This window comes from Mauremys reevesii, linkage group 10 (genome assembly GCF_016161935.1).
Source record: "Mauremys reevesii isolate NIE-2019 linkage group 10, ASM1616193v1, whole genome shotgun sequence".
Taxonomy (NCBI): Eukaryota; Metazoa; Chordata; order Testudines; family Geoemydidae; genus Mauremys; species Mauremys reevesii.
The window spans coordinates 17245258-17265185 of record NC_052632.1 but is presented as its reverse complement, the minus strand read 5'-3'; the positions used below and the strand labels follow the sequence as shown (position 1 = coordinate 17265185).

The 19928-nt window shown below is 43.3% G+C and overlaps 1 protein-coding gene across 14 annotated transcripts in view; it reads left to right on the top strand.

The window, feature by feature from the left end:
* The window catches only part of ADAMTSL3 (ADAMTS like 3), a 274175-nt gene that overhangs the window by 147109 nt on the left and 107138 nt on the right, over window positions 1-19928 (top strand). For all 14 annotated transcript variants that reach the window (XR_005585749.1, XR_005585750.1, XM_039492789.1 and 11 more), the window contains one exon: window positions 7847-7973. Coding sequence is in view for 12 of the 14 variants with exons in the window: in XM_039492789.1 (XP_039348723.1) it covers window positions 7847-7973 (127 nt within the window). In the remaining 2 variants the exon portion in view is untranslated. The remainder of the gene's footprint in view (window positions 1-7846; window positions 7974-19928) is intronic.

Below are 19928 nucleotides of genomic sequence, written 5' to 3'. Positions count from 1 at the left end.
ACCTGCCATCAGAGAAAATTTACTCCTACCCCCTGATAGCTAGAGGTTGGCTTATGCCCTGAAACAAAATGTCTTCTGCCTTGATCCTATGTACAATACTTCTACAGAGCTCATTTGAAAGAGAATCATATATTACCCCAGAGGTGTGCAAACTTCCAGTCGTGCTCTCCCTTACCAGTCATGAAATTTGTCAAGCCCCCCTTCCATTACTTGTAAACAGAAGTAATCGCTTACTTCTGCACTGCTGCTGGCAGCAGCACTGCCTTCAGAGCTGGGTGGCCGGAGAGCAGCGGCTGCTGGCCTGGGCATTCATGTTGTTTGCGGAGCAGGAGGACTATTTTTTTTTAATCCTGCCCCACAATACCCACTTCGTTTTTATCCCACTCCCGCTATTATGGCCGTGAATCCTGTGGGACCCACGAGATCCCAGGTTCTTCACACACACCCCAGGAGAATCTCTTGCGCACACACACCCCGGGGTGGGGGGGGAGGACGTGCCCCCAGTTTGCGCACCACTGGACTATCCCTACCCAGCCTGTCCATGGTCTGTCTTCTTGCTCAGCAGAAATGTGGTGTTTCTTTTGTATTTCAACCCTTATGTGCCAGCGGAGAGGAAGCCAAGACTTTCCCTAAATTAATTTTTTGTTTTTGTTTTGCTTTGGGAGATTTTTCACTGCATTTTCACTTTCATTTTCATGTTTCTATTTCTCATTTCCTTGCCAGCATTTTGCATGGGTGCAAACATTTATGCAGCTTTCAAAATTAGCTTTGCAAGTGGAAACTCAAAGGTGCTAATGTACAGGGAGCAGATTGAAATTTGATTTCAGAATGCATTGTTTGGCTTGTCATACATCACTAGCGAGTAGGGCGATAATTGTGTCATTGTAAGATAAGACTGACTTGGTTTTCTATTTCTGTTCTATTAAAAAAATCATCATGCTAAGAAAGAACAATACCCACTGACATTCACTGCCTCTGGCCCACTGGAATATAGACTACTGAAAAGCACAATGAATTAGAGTGTCAATTTTTTAATGAAACAGGACATGAATAATTGACAGGCAGATCCATTAAATTAGAGCACTATAGAACATCAAAGAAAGTTCAGGGCAGTAATTATTATTTATTGTATATAACGTCTTCAGTCCTGAAGCGTTCTGAAAAGTCAAGTTGTCCCTGTGCCAAGGAGCTTAGTCTAAGACAACACGGTCATAAAACAAACTCAGAATGGAATTGGTGCATTTTAACTCCAGTGTTTCATGGGACGTATTTATCCATGACTCTCGAGTGCCCAAGAGGCATTAATAATCCACACCAAAAAAAGAGCATAATTCATATTTTCAAGTAAACTGGATGTGTCTGTGGGTGGGTGAGTGGAAAGCTGGAGGGGGAAAGGAAGATTAAGCAGCCCTAAAAAATGCAGCTCTGACAACTTTTCAAATGTCCAAAGATTTGAAGCTTGTGACCTGATCCTGCCCTGAGCTCTGCATGGGCAAACCCAAGTGCTTGCATGGAGTCCTGTTGTCTAAAAGGGGGTTTGGCATGGGGATGGGGTCCAGCAGCATGATTCTCCTTGCAGGATTGGGGCCTTAATTAATAATGCTATTGCTTTCCAGTCCTGTCCATTTTCTCATTATAATTAAATCTAAGCATCTGTTTTAAAAAATGAAAATTCTTGAATTTGACAGATTGTATGTTAACCTTCACAAATTAGAATTAAATATCCTATGTTCATGTTTTTCATTTAAATCTACTTCCTCAGTTGAAACCAAACTAGGAAGAATAAGAACAATAGAAACAGCTCTTGAAATATCTGAGTGATTTCTGGATTCACAGCTGTGAAATATTTATGAAGTTACATAGTCAGCTCTAACATACTAATTTAATCTTTCTCCTACATTTATATTATTGTATTTTATACCCTGGCCTAATGCTGCTCCTGTGCTTCCTGAACTCAGTTAAAATATTTACAGTATTTCCACAGAAAATGTAGTATGTTTGAGTTGTATCTTATCTAATAACAATAGAACATAACAATATTCAGCTTATATTAAATTTTGGAAAAGCAGTTGAACATTTGGCCTCTATTCACTGTTAGCATAAGCGTGTGCTACTCTGCCTATTTATACCAACAGACAATCGGGTCCTCTGCATATTTTTCGAGTACCTTTTTATTTAAGACAGCACAGTAACAAAATAATTTATTCAGATCCAGCCCTAAAATATTTTCTGGTTGAAACATTTTCTGAAAATAATTGCAGTCTATCCAAATTCGCAGGTGCCTAATCAATGCAGTTATTGTAAAACCTTTATTAGATACACTGTGCACTCATTTCTCAAAACCCTCTTTATTTTAAATTTCCAGTTATGTTACATTACATTATATTGGCCACTCATTCTCTCTGAAAACATACCAGTTCAATTTATCTGTTTGGGGGAATTTACTTACAACGTAGTCATTATAGTATTTTTATCACTTTTTATAATTATGTCATGTTGGTTCTTTTATAACATAATATGGTCCCTATTCTTACATTACACAGCTTATATTGTCACTTGTTTCATTTATGCAATCTATTTTAAAATCACCTAATATAATTATTTCTGAATATGCCCCGAAAGCCTGCAGATGTTCTCCCAGTCTGCCTATAACATTTATAGTTGATCCCTTTGCTCTGTAAATAGCCAATAATATGGGGGTAGATTAACCCTAACAAATGCCTTAATCATTAAAATCTTCAGACCTTTCTGGCTGGCTGACATGGAGTGTCAAGCTGAGGAAAGTAATTCATTATTGCCTTATTGCTGGATTCCAACCTGAATTTCTCTCCTGAAACAAAATATAACACTAACTGTTTTAAATGTTTATCCCAAATTAGTGATTTTTGACTATTTTTCAGTAAAACTCTTGGCCAAAATTTTCAAACCTGAGTGTCTAAAGTTAGGCTCCAAAATGCATATTTTGTCACTCAAGTAGAAGTGGCCTGACTTTCAAAGATACCAAGCAACCTGCAGCTTCTATTGGCTTCAGTGGGATTAGTTCGTGCTCAGCAACTCTGAAAATCAGGCCAGCTCTATATAGGTATCAAAATACAGATCTAAGAGGCTAACTTCAGGCATCCACGTTGGAAAACATGTTCATTAAGGCCTTGATCCAGCAAAACATGTACATGTATGCTTAACTGTAATCTGTGAGTAGCACTGCTGACCGGACACTAAAAGTCCGGTTACAGGAGTAACTGCAATCAGCCTCCCTGCCAGGGTGGTGGGAAGAGCAGCTGCTGCTACCTGGAGGAGCTGCAGCTCAGCTCGAGAGAGGACTGGATCTCAAGGATCCAGCTCCAGCAGAGAGAGGTAGGTACTGGCTCCGTGCTGCCCCAGGGGGAGCGGGGGGGGGGGATCCTCTCCCCCACCCTCCCATTGTACTTTCCCCTGACCTCTGCCTTGCTCCAGGAACTGACCCCCACCCTTGTCCCACTGTGCTTTTCCCCTGACCCCTGCCTCGCTCTGGGGACTGCTCCCGCCCCTTTATCCTGCTGCGCTCTTGCCCCCGGCCCTTGCCTCGCCATGGTGGCCCACAAATGTGTTTGGCACTGGGCCCACAAATGGTTGATCAAGCCCTGATGGCCCCCATCACTGTAGTACCTGAGAGCCTCACAACCTTTAGTGTATTTATCCTCATAACATACCGGTGAGGTAGGGAAATGTTATCCCATTTTACAGATGAGGAAGTGAGGCCCAAAGGGTAAGTCTACTTCTGATAAAAGACCCATGGCTGGCTTGGGTCAGTTGACTCAGGCTCGCAGGCCTCGGGCTGCGGGGCTATAAAATTACAGTGTAGAAATTCAGGATCATGGTGGAGCCCAACTCTGATATCCCGGCAAGGACGGAGGGTCTCAGAGGCTGGGTTCTAGCAGAAGCCCAAACACTGCAATTTTTAGCCCCGCAGCCCATGGCCCATAAGGCCAAGTCCACTGGCCCAGGTTCTGAGACGCGATATAGCAGAGAAGATATACCCCAAAAGACTAAATGATTTGCCCAAGGTCATACAGGAAGTCTGTGGTGGAGCAGGGAATTGAACCCAAGTTGCAGCCCTGTGCCCTGACCACTGGATCATCCTCCTTCTCAAGAACATACCCCTTCTCTGCCTTATAAAGTATATGCAAATGTAACACGTTAACACACTGTGGCTCTTTGTCCCCCTCTAGTGGCTGGACCAAGTATTGAGGGTTATGAGTCTGATTCTACCTCTGAGCTAATGGACCTGAGGTAAAATTTCCAAAGGGACTAAGGGCCAGATTTTCAAACATATTTAGGCACCTAGAGATGCAGATGGGCACTTAGTGGAATTTATAAAAGCATCCTAGGCTCTGTAAAATTTTACATCTGGTCTTTACCTCAGGTGGTAGATTAATGGTATAAGATCTGAGGTCCTGGCTTTTATATTCTTATACCTGACTTTTAAATCCTTAAACCAGTCCTGAAGTATGATGTTGGCAGCATTTGTCATCTTCTACAACTTTTCATGTGTTAAGCTATTTATGGGCAACATTGTCTAAATTGTTCTGCACCCTCTCACAGACGTGTGCATAATTGCTCAAGATTTGCACTTATTTCCTTTTTAAATTAATACTCGGTTTAAACCTCTCAGGTTAGCACACACCCAAGCCCTTTATACTTGCAGAAAAAAATGAGTTTCCTCTTGTAAATGTATTATTCTGCAGCAATTCTTACCATGATACCAAAGCCACTTTCTTTTAAGTAAGTACCTTCCTGGTAAACCTAAACCAAGTTTTTCTTTCTATCTTGATATTACAGTGTATAAAATAGTGTCTAAATTAGAGAATACTAATTCAGAAACCATATGACCTTGGGTTAAAAATTAACAAGATTTGTTTCTTAAAGCAGTTAATGAGGAAATCAAAGATCAGAGCCTAAGGGGCAGGCATTTGGAAGTATGCTTTCTTTGCATATTCATAACCCTCTTTCTGCTAGTCAACTTCATATGTACCTAGAGGAGCATATATTCCATAGAATGATAAGGAAAATGCCGTGATCAGTTGAAGAGTTACCCCCCAAAATGTGCCCAAAATTGCAGTGTGTCATGCTCCATACTATTTAGAGGTCATAAACACTCTGTAGTTGCAGATCAGTTGAGGGTTTGCTTTGTTTTTGTTTTTCGGCCATGTGTTCAGCTCTCTCTGAAACTAATAGTAAATCTCCCACTGACCTAAGTAGGAACAGTACTGAGCCCTTCATACTGAACCCTAGTTTTGCCATTCACCGTAATTCAGAACTCAGCTAATTGCATGCACTGTCCATTGAAGCCAATGCAGCAAATCCAGATCCCTTGGAATTGGTGGAATTCTGCCACTGACTTCAGCGGGACTGTACTTTGTCTCAGGAGGACTGCAAGCCACTCTGAGGATAGAATCTAGTCCAGTAACTTCTGGCCTTCCTATCATTTTGTTCCAGTTCTGGAGCTGCTTCCTTTCAGTTGTGGATAATTTCAGATTCAGAGCAGGCTGATAAGTCTCCTAGAGACAGGAATAACAAACCTGAAACACTGATTGTTTCTTTAACAGTAAAATGCTGAATTAATGGGTATTGTCCTGAGAAGCTTGCATCTCCCTACACTCTCCTTCTTTCTCTTTTTTCACAATGCTTCCTTTCCCTTTTCCTTAACGCTCCTTCTCCCTTATTCCTTGTATCTTATCTTTCACTTGTTTTTTGATCTTCAAAAGCAAGTTAGTGCTGATTCTGCTACTCATTAATTATATAGCAATGCCAAACAGGCCTGCTTGGTTTAGCAATAAACCACAGCTGAGTAATCAGAATCTCAAATATCATCTGTTACCCAGCTATCTAATAAAATATTTGTGGTCTCCTTCAAAGCAAAAATCTAAGGGTCCAAATTTGTGGTGAGGCAACCACTGCGTCCCCCGACACTCATGATCCAGCCATGAGGCTATAGGTCCCCCAGATGGCCCTTTTGGGGGGAGAGGGGCGGTAGAAGCTGGCTAGCCCAAGAGGGTTCCTTGGTTGCATCCTTTAGATTCCTGCCACTCAGCAAGTTGTGACACGTTACCCAGTTCTGAACTACCAAGCAGAATGTGCTATATTTGCCTCTCTATCATGTAGCACAGGGGAGAGCAAAATCATAGACATGGAGCAGCTCCACCTCTTCATGTCTGGCTATGGATCTGCCTGCAGAGTGCTGGAACAATTTGTATTGTGGGGGTGCTGGGAGACACTGAACCAAAGTGTAAATCATGTATTTGATGGAAACCACGTCAAGCCAGGAGGTGCGGCAGGACCCCTAGTTCCAGCACCTGTCTGCATGATTTGGGCCTTCTGTGTCCATGGCTCTCCGGCTTACACAGAAATTGTAGGACTCTGCCTTTTGTGTGCTGACTGCATCCCTAATTCTCCAAGGAAAGCATGCGTCATTTCTTGGCAGCTAACCTTGCCCCTTCCATGCATTTTTATATGGCAAAGGGAACGTATGGGCCAATTTCACAGTTTTAACTCGGCTGTAAGTTGTGCGTTTCCACGGCATTTTTCACTGATTGTCACTTCTGGGTTTGTAACGAATTTCTCTCCATAATGGATTAGCTGCACCTTTGGGGGGTACTTGCTTAGAGCAGCTTGTCATACAAGGCAGGCTTCAGGCTGCAAGATAGTACTTAACATGTTACTCAATATTTGACGCCACCTGCACATATCTTGGTACAAAAGCTCAGGTGAAAAATATGTGGGACAAAATATTGATCTCCCTTTTAACAAATAGACATTTTTAATAAATTCTGCGTACTGCTCTTAAACTGTTTTCCCTCCTGAGCCCCATATTTCTTATGAAGAAACTGATTCAAATAAAAATGGACAGATATAACATCTGTGTGCTTTATAGTTTGGAGGGTTTTCATTTAACATTTTTTTCAAAGAGACTGCTTAACACTTGGCTTTTCTGAAGATTCTTTTTCCATAGGTAGCATTTGCATCAGCATTAAGAAGTTTAGTTTGGAGACAGGAGCACACAAAATAAACTCAAATAAAACAGAATTAAAACCTTTAGGGTTTTCTAAATCCAAAGTAGCTGATGTGAACTAACTAACTGGAAAAAAAAACTTATCTGGTGATCTGGGCCCATATCAGTTAAATTTGAAAAACAAAGATATTAGATCATGAAAACTGCCAAGAGTGTTTTAACTATGGATCTAAAACCAATGTGCTGCTTTAATATTTAGCTTTGGTTGTTTAAATGCTTTTCTTCTCTCAGACTGAATTTAGCAGGTGATGAAAGACAAATTCTAAATAACAAAGTAACAGTTGACCTTTAAAAGCAGCAAAGAGTCCTGTGGCACCTTATAGAATAACAGACATTTTGGTGCATGAGCTTTCGTGGGTGAATACATGAATCCGACGAAGTGGGTATTCACCCACGAAAGCTCATGCTCCAATACGTCTGTTAGTCTATAAGGTGCCACAGGACTCTTTGCTGCTTTTACAGATCCAGACTAACACGGCTACCCCCCTGATAGTTGACCTTTGTATACTGTAGTGAATAACACCCAGCTTTATACATTTGGAAAAATAGTGGGAAAGTGACTCCTGTATTTCTATGCTGGAATATCTTAATGTATTTGATTGTTGTAGCTCATCATTAAAATCATAGAAATTGCTATTAAGACCCTATGTAGCTTAAATTTGAAAAGCAAGGTATGCTGTGAAAGAATGAGGCCGGCTCATAAAATCAAAAGGATAACATAATAAATAAAATTCCAGAAACCTGAGCATGTCTACTATAGCTTTGCCATCTTTCTGACTGTGGTGTTGATGTTGGCAGGCAGTAGGCTGTGATCGACAACTTGGGAGTAATGCCAAGGAAGACAACTGTGGAATCTGTGCAGGAGATGGTTCAACATGCAGGCTTGTGAGGGGACAAGCTAAGGCACATGTTTCACCCGAAAAAAGTAGGTTGCAAATTGATCCTGTGTTGATTTATCCTTGACTATGTTTTCTGCTTATATATTAATACAACCTATTGCAGAGTCTGACCTTTTCACTATATACTTGTTTGCAGTTATCCAAAGCTACTTATTATAAAGTCTGTGCTAGATTAGTCTATTGAAATTCCATGAGGGATACCACACATTAGAGTATAGCTAGGAAAGAATTTGAGATATGCTTTTTTTCCTCCTTTTTTTTAAAAAAAAAGAGCAATTCAATTTATTCTATCAGGAATAACCATCAAGATATGCATCTCATTTTATAGGATATCCTCATGTTGCAATATATGTGACACTGTGGCAACATTTTCAAATCATGGAAACATCTTATGGACGGTCTTATGGAAATTGTTGCATGTGGTTGAAAATGCCTGGTTTTTAAGTTAACTCTACTCCTTTTTTTAAGCTTCTAAGACAATTGTGGTTCAGAGGCAAGTTAACTACTTGCATGGTGCAGGACATACAAAGTTTAAGGAATTAAGACATACAAGGTTTAAAGACACATTAAGATTGTGCCTGCTCATTGTGTGTTTGAGTCAATCTGTACATTTTGTGGCAGATTCTGCCACCTTTACTCATGGTGAGTAGTACCTTACTCCATCAGTAGTTCTGTCGACCTCAGTAACACTATTCATGGGTTAAGGTACTTTCCAGAGTGAGAAGGAGGCAGAATTGGGCCCTTTTGGTTAGAATTGAGTAGAGGGTGGCATGTAGTTGTGGAGCCACAGGAAAGATTTGCGACTCAGAGGTACCCCCGTGACTGTTTCTCCACAGCTCATATTTTGCTTCTCCTGTTCAACCGGCTCTGCTAGTGGGTGTTTGAGTGGACAGAGCTGTGGCTTTGCCGGCTCCCCAACCCTCACAACTCCCTCTCTGCCTCCATCCTCACCTCCTCCCTTCCCACTTGCTCACAGTGGGTGAATAGCAGCTGCATGGAGCCTGTTCTCCCCCAGCTGTTCTTGGACTCACAGTGTGGATAAATCCTGTACCATGCAGTGGAATGGGGCCCTGTTGGCTCCTTACTCCCCTGCAGAGCCGCATAGGGCGGAGTGACAGTCTAGCCCCTCAGAAGCCAGAGAGATCAGTGGAAGTATGAACAGACATTTTAGCAATGATCAAGAGTGGAATAACTGCCCATCTTGGAGGGCTGCACCAATTGTATCACTTCGGGGTTAATTGTTGTAATTCAGCCTCTGAACCATTCACTATCAATAAGATTTGGGAAGAGCTGTTGTACATAAAGTCATATGTAATACCTGTTGCAGTATCTCTAAATATTTTCATGCTGTTTCTGTGTCATAGCTTGTATATTACATTTTGTTTAAATGTGAATGGAATTTGAAATACATTACAGTTTGTCTTGATGATGCACGTTACATTACATTGGGATGACGTAGACTGGGCTGTAAAATGTCCTGCCAGAGCTTCCCGAACACTGTAATTTTATATTTCTTGTTGTTTGATAATTATGTATAGTTAATGTAACCAAATTTTTAAAAGGGACACGTTTGTTGCAATACTTTTTAGGGTCAAGAAATTATTTTCTAGAAGACAGAAGCACGTAATTTATTTGATCTGAACTAGTGTTGCTAGTGCTACCTTCTGACTCAGTAGTGACACAGGCATATTTCTTGGAGTGGAGGATTTTATCGAGTAATTTAGTATTCTGAATGTGTTCATCATAAAACATTGAAAAGATGTGATTAATGTTCATGTCAAGCAAAACAGCAGCTCACTTGACGGTTCTCTTCACTCTACACATACTCATTTCAATAGACTGTTTGCCCCCAATAAACAGAGCAAATTCTATTTAATTTAGCAAGAAGAAGAATTGTAATTATTACAAAACCAAATGTTTTTTATGTAATCAAAACAGGATATTTCAGGTGTCCCCAAACAACTTCTTGGGACATCTGGCCATCATATGAAAAAACAGGACATATGGCCTCTTTATGCGTGGCCAAACTTTATTTTCAGTTGTACCTCTCCAACTCCATACACTTCCATGGGGTTTGCAATGGATGTAACTGAGAACAAAATGTGGCCCAATATGTCTAAGTAAAGTCTATTTCTGCTGCATCCAAGCACAGCTCTGACATAGCGAACAGTGGCAGCCACAAGGTGTAGGCTGTGGCTTCCTTACCCCCAGCCTCTTAGCCCCAGTGGAAGTCAGAGTGGCAGGAGGCCTACTCTATGCTGCTGGCATAAGCTCTGTAATGGGAGATCAGGTGTAATGGATCTCTGTTCCACCATGCCCCCTCCCACTCCAGCCTTGTGCACAACATGCCTGCCTCTGTGTTATCTCCTCCCATTATGCCATGGATGGATGACAGCTGGCGTAAGAAGTGGTTAAACCACATTTAAACCAGCAGAGATTCCCCTACACAGTGAGAATTGTCTAGGGGTAAAACCCAGGTGGTTTAAATGCACTTTGTGCCACCTCTGTAGCACACAGTATATTTGTCAGACCGAGGAATGTGGCCAGTGTGTGACAATTGAAGTAGAGTTTCAGGGTATATTTAGTAATAATAATAGAAAGAGTTTGTAAATAGGAGCAGAACTCCAGGTTTTTGGAACTGTAGTGGTAAGATAGTTGGCAAATGGTCCAAGTAAATACTAGTTCAGTTCTTGTGATCTTGCAGCATGGCGAAGGGTTGAGGGCCTGATCTAAAATCCTTATGAAGTCAGTGGAAAGACTCCTCTATTGTCTTTGACATCTTTGGATTAGACTCATAGCTCATTGTTTTCTCTGTGGATTTGATTTGAGAGCAGCAGACAAACAAAAGCTTTTCTCTTTGGCTTAGTTTTCTCTCTCCTAAATTTTATATTTCATTGTGGTAGGTTTGGTTATAAAAATGAATATATCAGACACATAAGCAACACAACACACACACGCGTCACTCTTGCCTTGGTGTTATTGCTGTGATACTAGCAGACTTAAAACATTTTTTTGGCTTTGATTGTTCACATACCATATGGAAGTAGTTCCATATAATCATCCTTTGTATGAATGAAATGTGGAAATAAAGCCATGTTTCTTTTGCGATAGTGTATCAGTAAAGGCGTACATAATAAGTGAAGCTCTTAAGAAAACTTTGCCAAGAGAGTGTTTGTATCTAGGAATGTTGTGGGGTTAGTGTTGAGATGCACAACATTGGCATGCTGATGTATCGCTATTAAAAAGAGAGCATGAAAGGTTGTGAATGAGATGTAAAAGCCATTATACAGTGAAGCAAATTAAAGATTTGGGGAGAGAACGAGAGCCAAAGGCTTTATTATGGAAAAAGGAGACATTTATCCAGAGACAATATTTAAATGACATTTTGAAAAAAAGGATTGGTATTAAAATTTAAGAGAAAAATAAGTCTCTAGATATGTTGGATCTGATACTAGCAGGAAATGGAATTTGAAATGTGGAGTTAATGAAATCTGGCCTTACTCAGTTCATGAAAAGCTTTTGCTAACTGCAGATTTTTTATTTTTGTCATTTTTTCACTGAACACTTTATACAAAAGATTTTAGATGCAAACTATTTTAATTTAATTTTCTCATTATTTATTATTTCTTACTGTCAGTGTGTAATTTACCGTTGGTCACTGCTTCATCCCAAAACATAATTTATTTAATCACAAAACTAATTTAAATTTGATCATAATATAGGTAGGATTGGTAGGTACTGCCTAATATTAAGGTTGCCTGATACTTCCCATTATAAGACCTTGTTTTTGGTTGTTTAGAACTTTGCCAAATTTTGACCATTAGGGCTGAAATATTCCATCCAAGATGTCTTTGAAATGCTCTAATTCCTCCATGCTTTGAAGCAGAGACTTTACATAAGTTAGAGAGGGGGTCTTTGCATCAGGGATCCCTTTTGCCACCCCTTTGAAAAAGTGCCCAAATTTGGCAAATTTACAAGCAGGGCCGTCCCTACCCATACGCAAAGTACGCAGCTGCATAGGGCACCAGGAAATGTGGGGCACCAAATTCCCTTGTGCCCTACGCAGCTGCGTGCTGCTTTAGCACCTGCCCCACTTCTTCCCCATAGTCCTTGCCCCTGCTCTGCCCCAGCCTCACCTCTTCCCACCCCTGCTCTGCTCCAGTCCCGGCCCCACTCCCCTGAGGACTGAAGCAGGACCAGGCCTGCACTCGCCGGCAGCGTGAAGTACAGCAAGCCGGCCCCAGCCGCGCCGCTGGTGAGTGCTGGGGGGCGGTTCCCTCCTGCCCCTGCCCCAAAACCAGCCCTGCCCCGCCCTGTGAAGCTTCCACCCCCTCCCCTGGGGCTGTGTATGGCCTCAGAATAGCTAGGGACGGCCCTGTTTACAAGCCATTGAAAAATTGCAGTTTGCGCATGCCCATTAGAGAATTCTTTGATGTTTAGTAGCATGGTCCACCCATCATAGCTCCTAGTGCTGACCCTTCTGTGCATCCATCAGCCCCACAGAGCACCTTAGCATGCTCAGCCCAAGGCTGCAGTGGATCAGAACGATTTTGCCTATAATTGCTGCTGCCAGGCGCTCCAGCACAGGGTGGGGCTGGGCACTGGAATTGAGAGCAGAAAGCCTGTCTCTGCTGTACTCTTAATGACCCCCCTCCTCCCCTCGGGACAAAAGCCAGACTGGAGGGAGGGAAAGGAGTAGAGTGGGACAAGGAGTCTAGTAAAACTGGGACGGGGGAAGGAAGAGAGACACTCGTCCTGGGTGCTGGAGGAAGAGGAAAGCCTGGGAGCCTATGAGGGAAATATTGGGGGACTGGGACCCAGTTGGTTTGTTGTGGGGAGAACAATGAGATTGAATGTAGAGCTGGGAAGAGAGGGGGAGATTGGGGCTGGGTGGGCAAGGAGACTGGGACTATGAACTAATAGGAAGAACGGGGCCAGGAGTGTAGCGGGAGAGACAGATCTGACAAGGAGCTGGGGAGGCCTGTGAGCGGCTGGGCAAAGAGACTGGGAAAAGGAGCTACAGAGACTGAGATCAGATAAGGATTCTGGGGATAGAGACCAGGACTGTGAGCCAGTGGTGGGGAGGGGAGAGACAGATTGGACAAAGAGTTAGGAGGAAAAAACTGGGAATGGCTGGACAAGGAGACCTGGGCTGGGTGTGGCAAGGGGGAGAAACTAGGAATCAGACAGTGAGCCTGGAGGGGAAGAATAGAACGAGCTGGGTAAAGAGACTAGTACTGGGATGAGACGCTAGAGGAGTGGAGACTGGGACTGGATCAGCAAGAGGACTTGGGACAAAGAGACAGGTGTGAGGAAGAGACAGGACTGGGCCAGGGAAGAGGAGGAGGCAGAAGGAGTCAGACTAGATGATCATAATGGTCCCTTCTGACCTTAGAGTCTATGAGTCTATGAGTTAAGCTTAGAGGAAATGGCCAGAAGAGGCCGTGCCCACTAGAGCGCACTTCCCTCCAGAGCTTGGAATGGAAGATTCCCAAGTCTCACCATTCCTCTTCTGTCAGCAGATATCTGTGAAACCCTCTGGCAAAGTATCTCATCCCCCATGCTGTTCCACATGGAGCATGGTGGCCTATCACAGTCCTGCTATTAGTTACTCCTTTATAGGCTGAAGTCTGTGCAATGGATCTAAAGATTCCACCCCTCTGATGACCCACATGGGTATCAATATGATGTCACATAATTAGTGCCCTGCCAAATTCACGGTCCATTTTGGTCAATTTCACAGTCATAGGATTTTAAATTTTGTAAATTTCATGATTTCAGCTATTTAAATCTGAAATTTCATGGTGTTGTAATTGTAAGGGTCCTGACCCAAAAAGGAGTTGGGGGGGTCACAAGGTTATTGTAGGGAGGGTTGTGGTACTGCTACCCTTACTTCTGTGCTGCTGCTGGCAGTGGCGCTGCCTTACGAGCTGGGCAGCTGGAGAGTGGCGGCTGCTGGCCGGGAGCCCAGCTCTGAAGGCAGAGCTGCCATCAGCACCTGCACAGAAGTAAGGATGGCATGCTATGGTATTGCCACTCTTACTTCTGCATTGCTGTCTGCAGAGCTGGGCCCTCAGCCAGCAGCCGCCTCTCTCTGGCCACCCAGCTCTGAAGGCAGCAGCGCAGAAGTGACAGTGGCATGGTATTGCCATGCTTATTTCTGTGCTGCTGCTGGCGGGGAGCTGCCTTAGGAGCTGGACGCCTGGCCAACAGCTGCCACTCTCTGACTGCTCAGCTCTGAAAGCAGTGCAGAAGTAAGGGTGGCAATACCACCACCCCCCTAAAAGAACCTTGTTACCCCTCCGCAACTCCCTTTTGGGTCAGGACCCCCGATTTGAGAAACACTGGTCTCCCCCCATGAAATCTGTATAGGATAGAGTAAAAGCACACAAAAGACCAGATTTCATGGGGGGAGACCAGATTTCACAGTCCGTGTTGTGTTTTTCATGGGGGATTTTCATTGGCGTTTTTCATCGGTGTGGATTTTTTTTTTCAGTTTGCTTTTTTAAAAACCTAGGAAATTAAACATACAAAAACTGTGTTATAGGAGCATAATTAGGTTGCAAATTCAAGCACTCAAAAGTTACTAAATGCCAAAAGTATCAATTTCCTGCTAGGGAGTTCCTTCAGAGCAGGTTTGATTAGTGTACAGCAAATAAGACCTGGAACAATGAGGAGTAAACAAAAGTAAGTGAGCACTGTCCATTGTGTGCACTGAATGAAGAAGGGAACCTGGAGGGGGGGGGGAAATAGCATGTGATAATGTAATTAAACACAATATCATAATGCATAATCTCAAGGGTGGCAAATTAAGAAAACATTAATTCTGGCATTTCCTAACTTTTGAGTTCTTTACTCATACAAAATAAATAATTGGCTTGGAAACATTGTGCTCCAGAATTCATGATGTATTTCACTTAGTAGCTCACAAAAAATGTTCAGTACTATTTGACTATCTCTCATGACGTAGTCTGTTATGCAGAGGAACTTTGTGTTTCTGTAAGTGGTTGACTGAGGAAGAGTGTGTGTGTGTGTAACTCATTTTAGAATGTAAGGCTTGTTCATGATGTATAATGCATGAGCTGTTTTCTTCTCTTCTTTATTCCCTCCCCAAATGGAGAATGAACCAGTAACTCTACAGAGTGAAATCCATGCAGTCTTTTCTAAACACCCATAGTTCTGTGAAGGAAGAACAGTGTACTACTTTCTCTTCATGGGAGTTCGTGTGGTTGGTTGGTTTGGAATTACTCTTGGACTTATGAGACTTGCTTGCTTTCCTGATCTGTCTTGGCTTGTGTAGGAAAACTCTGGTTTATGGACATTGGCTGTCCCATTGTGTATTGTACATTTCATTTCCCTGAGATCCATTTGCCTGACAGGCTGCTAATTGTATGTCTTTATTCATAAAAATCAGTGTAAGAGTTTTGTTGATTTAAGTGACAGCCTGAGTCGTTCTGTTCCAAATTTTAACTCGAAAAAATTCTTACTCCTAAGCTAAAATTCCCTATAAAGGAGGCGGATGATACTTCTGATAGATCTAAAACAAAACTTGATCTCAAAATCAACAGCGTCTGTCCTGTTTTTTAAATGTGTCTCTGTGTTGTATCATACAGAAGCTTAGTATATAATAAGTAATTTCATTTGTAGTCTTAAGCAATGAGGTCAGTGCAAGCAGACCCCTCTGTCAATTAAATTACCATGGGTTCAAGGATCTACCTATGCAGAGTTCATTGCAGGCTCAGAGCCTGAGCTCACATGCCAAGCTAGTTACTTGCCACAGAATACCAGGAAGCAAGAATGCTATATAGACCCACTGGTTTATGTTATTTGAGTATGAATTATGCTGTATATACTGTTTGTAGCTCAGCTTTTAATAATAATAATGAATAATCTCAATGTGAAGGCTATATCATAATAATATAATTCATTTTCATTCAGATCAGTGGTCTTTATTCCTCTATCATTTACAATACTGCACCGATGGGTGATTATCAAACATTTAAAAATAGCAATAAAAAAGAGTACTGAATAATAACCTGTCTTTGAATTAAGAGCTACACCAAAAGTTGTCTGCCTATGCTGGGTATCTGATTCATTTCTTGAATTGAAAATAAAGGGCCAAATCATGGCTGGTTCTTGTGAGTAGTCCCACATAAGTCAGTGGCACTACTCACATGAGTAAGCTGAACAGGATATGGTCTAGAAAGTAAGTCAGTGAGGAGAAGCAAACACGTCTATATTTGTCCAGCTTGCCTCTGTAAAGACATGTCATGTATTCGAGTGGTAATCAGACACAATCAGAACAGTGTAGAAAGCATCATGTAACTTGCTCTGCTAATGTAATGGCCTCACTGCCCCTGCAAAGTAAAGTGTGATCCAAGCTAGGGCATCACTTAGAATATAAGGGTGAGCGCCAGGACTGATAACAAGTTGGATAGCGCCCAGCAACAGCTTGTATCAAGAGAAAGTTGTTAGGAAAGTATTGGGGGCTAGTGTATTTTCTTGCAATGGGAGCGGATAGGAAGCTCTTACCCAACTATTAATTTAGGTTAGGGCAACTGGATTAAACCCTGCCACAAAGGGACCATTTTTTTTACTCATCTTTGATTTTGATTTTGGTTAAGATAATGGTACCCCAACATGTCACACCAAGGTCCCAAGTGGTGTTGGCCGTGAGTGCACAGCAATGTCATATTTCCGTTAGATTATCTTCTTCTGTTAATTATTATTATTATTATAGTAGCACCCAAAGGCCTCCGTCAGGCTCAGGCACCCTTAATGTGTGAGGCTCTGTACAAACACATAGGATGATTTGGCTCCTGTCCCAGTGAGCTTTCTATCTAATTTAAGACAAGATGCAACATGACAGTGAACTGATGACAGTAACAATAATAAGCACACAATAACGTGGGCTAGTGATGTGCGCACTGGTCACTGGCTAGAGCCTGGCTATAAATTGCTTGTTGATTGACATAAGTGGCAGTGATACTGTGAAGTGGGTTATCTTTACCTTCATACTGTACTTACAGGGAATAATTGCAGGTGTTTTTATAGCATAGGACAGTGTTTCCCAAACTTGGGACGCCACTTGTGTAGGGAAAGCCCCTGTTGGGCCGGGCCGGTTTGTTTACCTGCCACGTCCACAGGTTAGGCTGATCGCGGCTTCCACTGGCCGCGGTTCACTGCTCCAGGCCAATGGGAGCCGCGCTGTGTTCCCCCCACTGCTTTGACGCTCAGCCACGCCGTTTTTTTTCCCCCCTGCTTTGCTGCTCCGGTGGCCCTGCCTCCCCCCCCCCTTTTTTTTTTGCTTGGGGCAGCAAAAAAGCCAGAGCCGACCCTGCCCGCACTGATAGGGCCCAGCTGAATGCGTGGAGGCAAACAATTGTGGAGTCCCGTAAAGCATTACAGGAACACGAACAGAGGAGGGACACGCGTGATGAGAGCAGGCAGGAAGCTATGGTCAAGCTCATGGGGGAGCAAACTGATGTGCTCCGCTGTATGGTGGATCTAATGCAGGAAAGGCAGCAAGACCACAGACTGCCACTGCAGCCCCTGTATAACCGCCCTCCCTCCTTCCCAAGTTCCATAGCCTCCTCACCCAGATGCCCAAGAACATGAGGGGGGAGTCTATGGGGCCCCACACACGCAACCCCAGAGGATTGCCCAAGCAGCAGAAAGCTGGCATATGTGAACTTCTTTATTTGGTTTCTTGACTTGTCCTTCCCTCCTCCTCCTCCACCCCTCTAACCCCCCCCCGCCCCGCAGTGTGCCTTCTGATTTCTCTCAATGTGTTGTGCAACAAATAATAAAGAACAGTTTTAAACAATTTAGACTTTATTTCCTTTCATATATATATATATAGGGGGCAGGTAACTTCAAGAAAAACAAACACAACTGTCACACCGTACCCTGGCCAATCATGAAACTGGCTTTCAAAGTTTCTCTGATGCGCTCTTCTAATCGCCCTGTTGTCTGGCTGTGTGAAATTGGCCACCAGGCGAGTTGCCTCAACCTCCCACCCCGCCATAAATGTCTCCCCCTTACTCTCACAGAGATTGTGGAGCACACAACAAGCAGCAATTGCAATTGGAATATTGGTTGTGCTGAGATCTAACTGAGTCAGTAAACTGCGCCAGCGCACTTTCAAACGTCCAAATGCACATTCTACCACCATTCTGCACTTACTCAGCCTATAGTTGAACTGATCCTTACTACTGTCCAGGGTGCCTATGTACAGCTTCATGAGCCATGGCATTAAGGGGTAGGCTGGGTCCCCGAGGATAACTATAGGCATTTCAACATCCCCAACAGTAATTTTCTGGTCTGGGAAGTAAGGCCCTTCCTGCAGCTGTTCAAACAGACCAGAGTTCCTGAAGATATGAGCATCATGCACCTTTCCGAGCCCTCCCACGTTGATGTCGGTGAAACGTCCCTTGTGATCCACCAATGCTTGCAGCACCATGGAAAAGTACCCCTTGCGGTTTATGTACTGGCTGCCCCAGTGTGCCGGGGCCAAGATAGGGATATGCGTTCCATCTGTCGCTCCGCCACAGTTAGGGAACCTCAGCGCATTAAATCCATCCACAATGGTCTGCACATTTCCCAGAGTCACTACCCTTGATAGCAGCTGGCCAGTGATTGCGTTGGCTACCTGCAGCACTGCAGCCCCCACAGTAGATTTGCCCACTCCAAACTGATTCCCAACTGACCAGTAGCTGTCGGGCGTTGCAAGCTTCCACAGTGCTATGGCCACTCACTTCTCAACTGTGAGAGCTGTTCTCATTTTGGTGTCTTTGTGCTTCAGGGCGATGGACAGCAAGTCACAAAGTTCCATGAAAGTGGCCCTACGCATACAAAATTTTTGCAGCCACTGGGAATCATCCCAGACCTGCAACACAATGCGGTCCCACCAGTTTGTGCTTGTTTCCCGGGCCCAGAACTGGCGTGCCACGGCATGAACCAGGCCCAATGCCACCATGATCTCCCAATCACCACATGTCGTGCTTCTAGGAATGTCTGTGTCCATGTCCTCATCAGTATAGTAATTGCATTATCATCGCTTCCTCGCCTGGTTTTGCAGGTACTGCACATAGTGCTGGATAATGCGCGAGGTATTTACAATGGTCAAAACTGCAGCAGAGATCAGAGCGGGCTCCATGCTTGCCGCGCTATGGTGCTGCATGGGTAATCCTGGAAAAAGGGCGTGAAACAAGCTGTTCGGTTCAAGATGGCCAATAAAAGGCAGTAAGTGATTGTCTTCTGTAGCTTTCATGGAGTCGGGAAGCTCGTTAGAGCTGCAAGAGCGGGAGAGCAGAGTTTGTGGCGGAATCTCTCTGTTCATAATGGCTGAAAAACGGTGAGGAATTGTTGCCTTCTGTAGCTTCCACGGGAGCCCAGGACAGACAACATGGAAAAAGCGGCAGAAGGTGTGAGGCTCTGTTCACGATGGCCGAAAAACAATGCTAGCCTGGGTACTGTGGACACACTCTGCCGAATTCACGCGCTTTAGTGGGGACACACAACACCGAATGTATAAAATCGCTTCCAAAAATTCAAATAAAATAAGTTAGAATTAATTTCATACTGTAGACGTACCCAGACATTAGCTTAAAATAAGTGTCAGCAACTGATATGTCATCGTGTTGAGTGGCAGCAGTCTAAGCTGCTTTTTTATCTCCCTAATGATTCATTATCCTCTTTATTTTATAAAACTTGCCACGCATGTTCCAATATTAAGGCTTGTCTGCACAGAAAGTTAGTGTGAAAAAGCTAGGTTGTGATTTTTAAAGTCCAATAGCTACTCATGAACTCCCCGTGTGGACACTCTCTTATTCTGCACTGAGAGAGCCTTTTTGCAGTTTAGCTTAATACACTTTAAAGTGGACTAGGCTCAATGGCACAAAGGCATTTTTAGTGTGGAATACGAATGTCCACATAGGGAGTTAGTGCCAAAAAGCTGTTGTGCTTTAAATTTACAACAC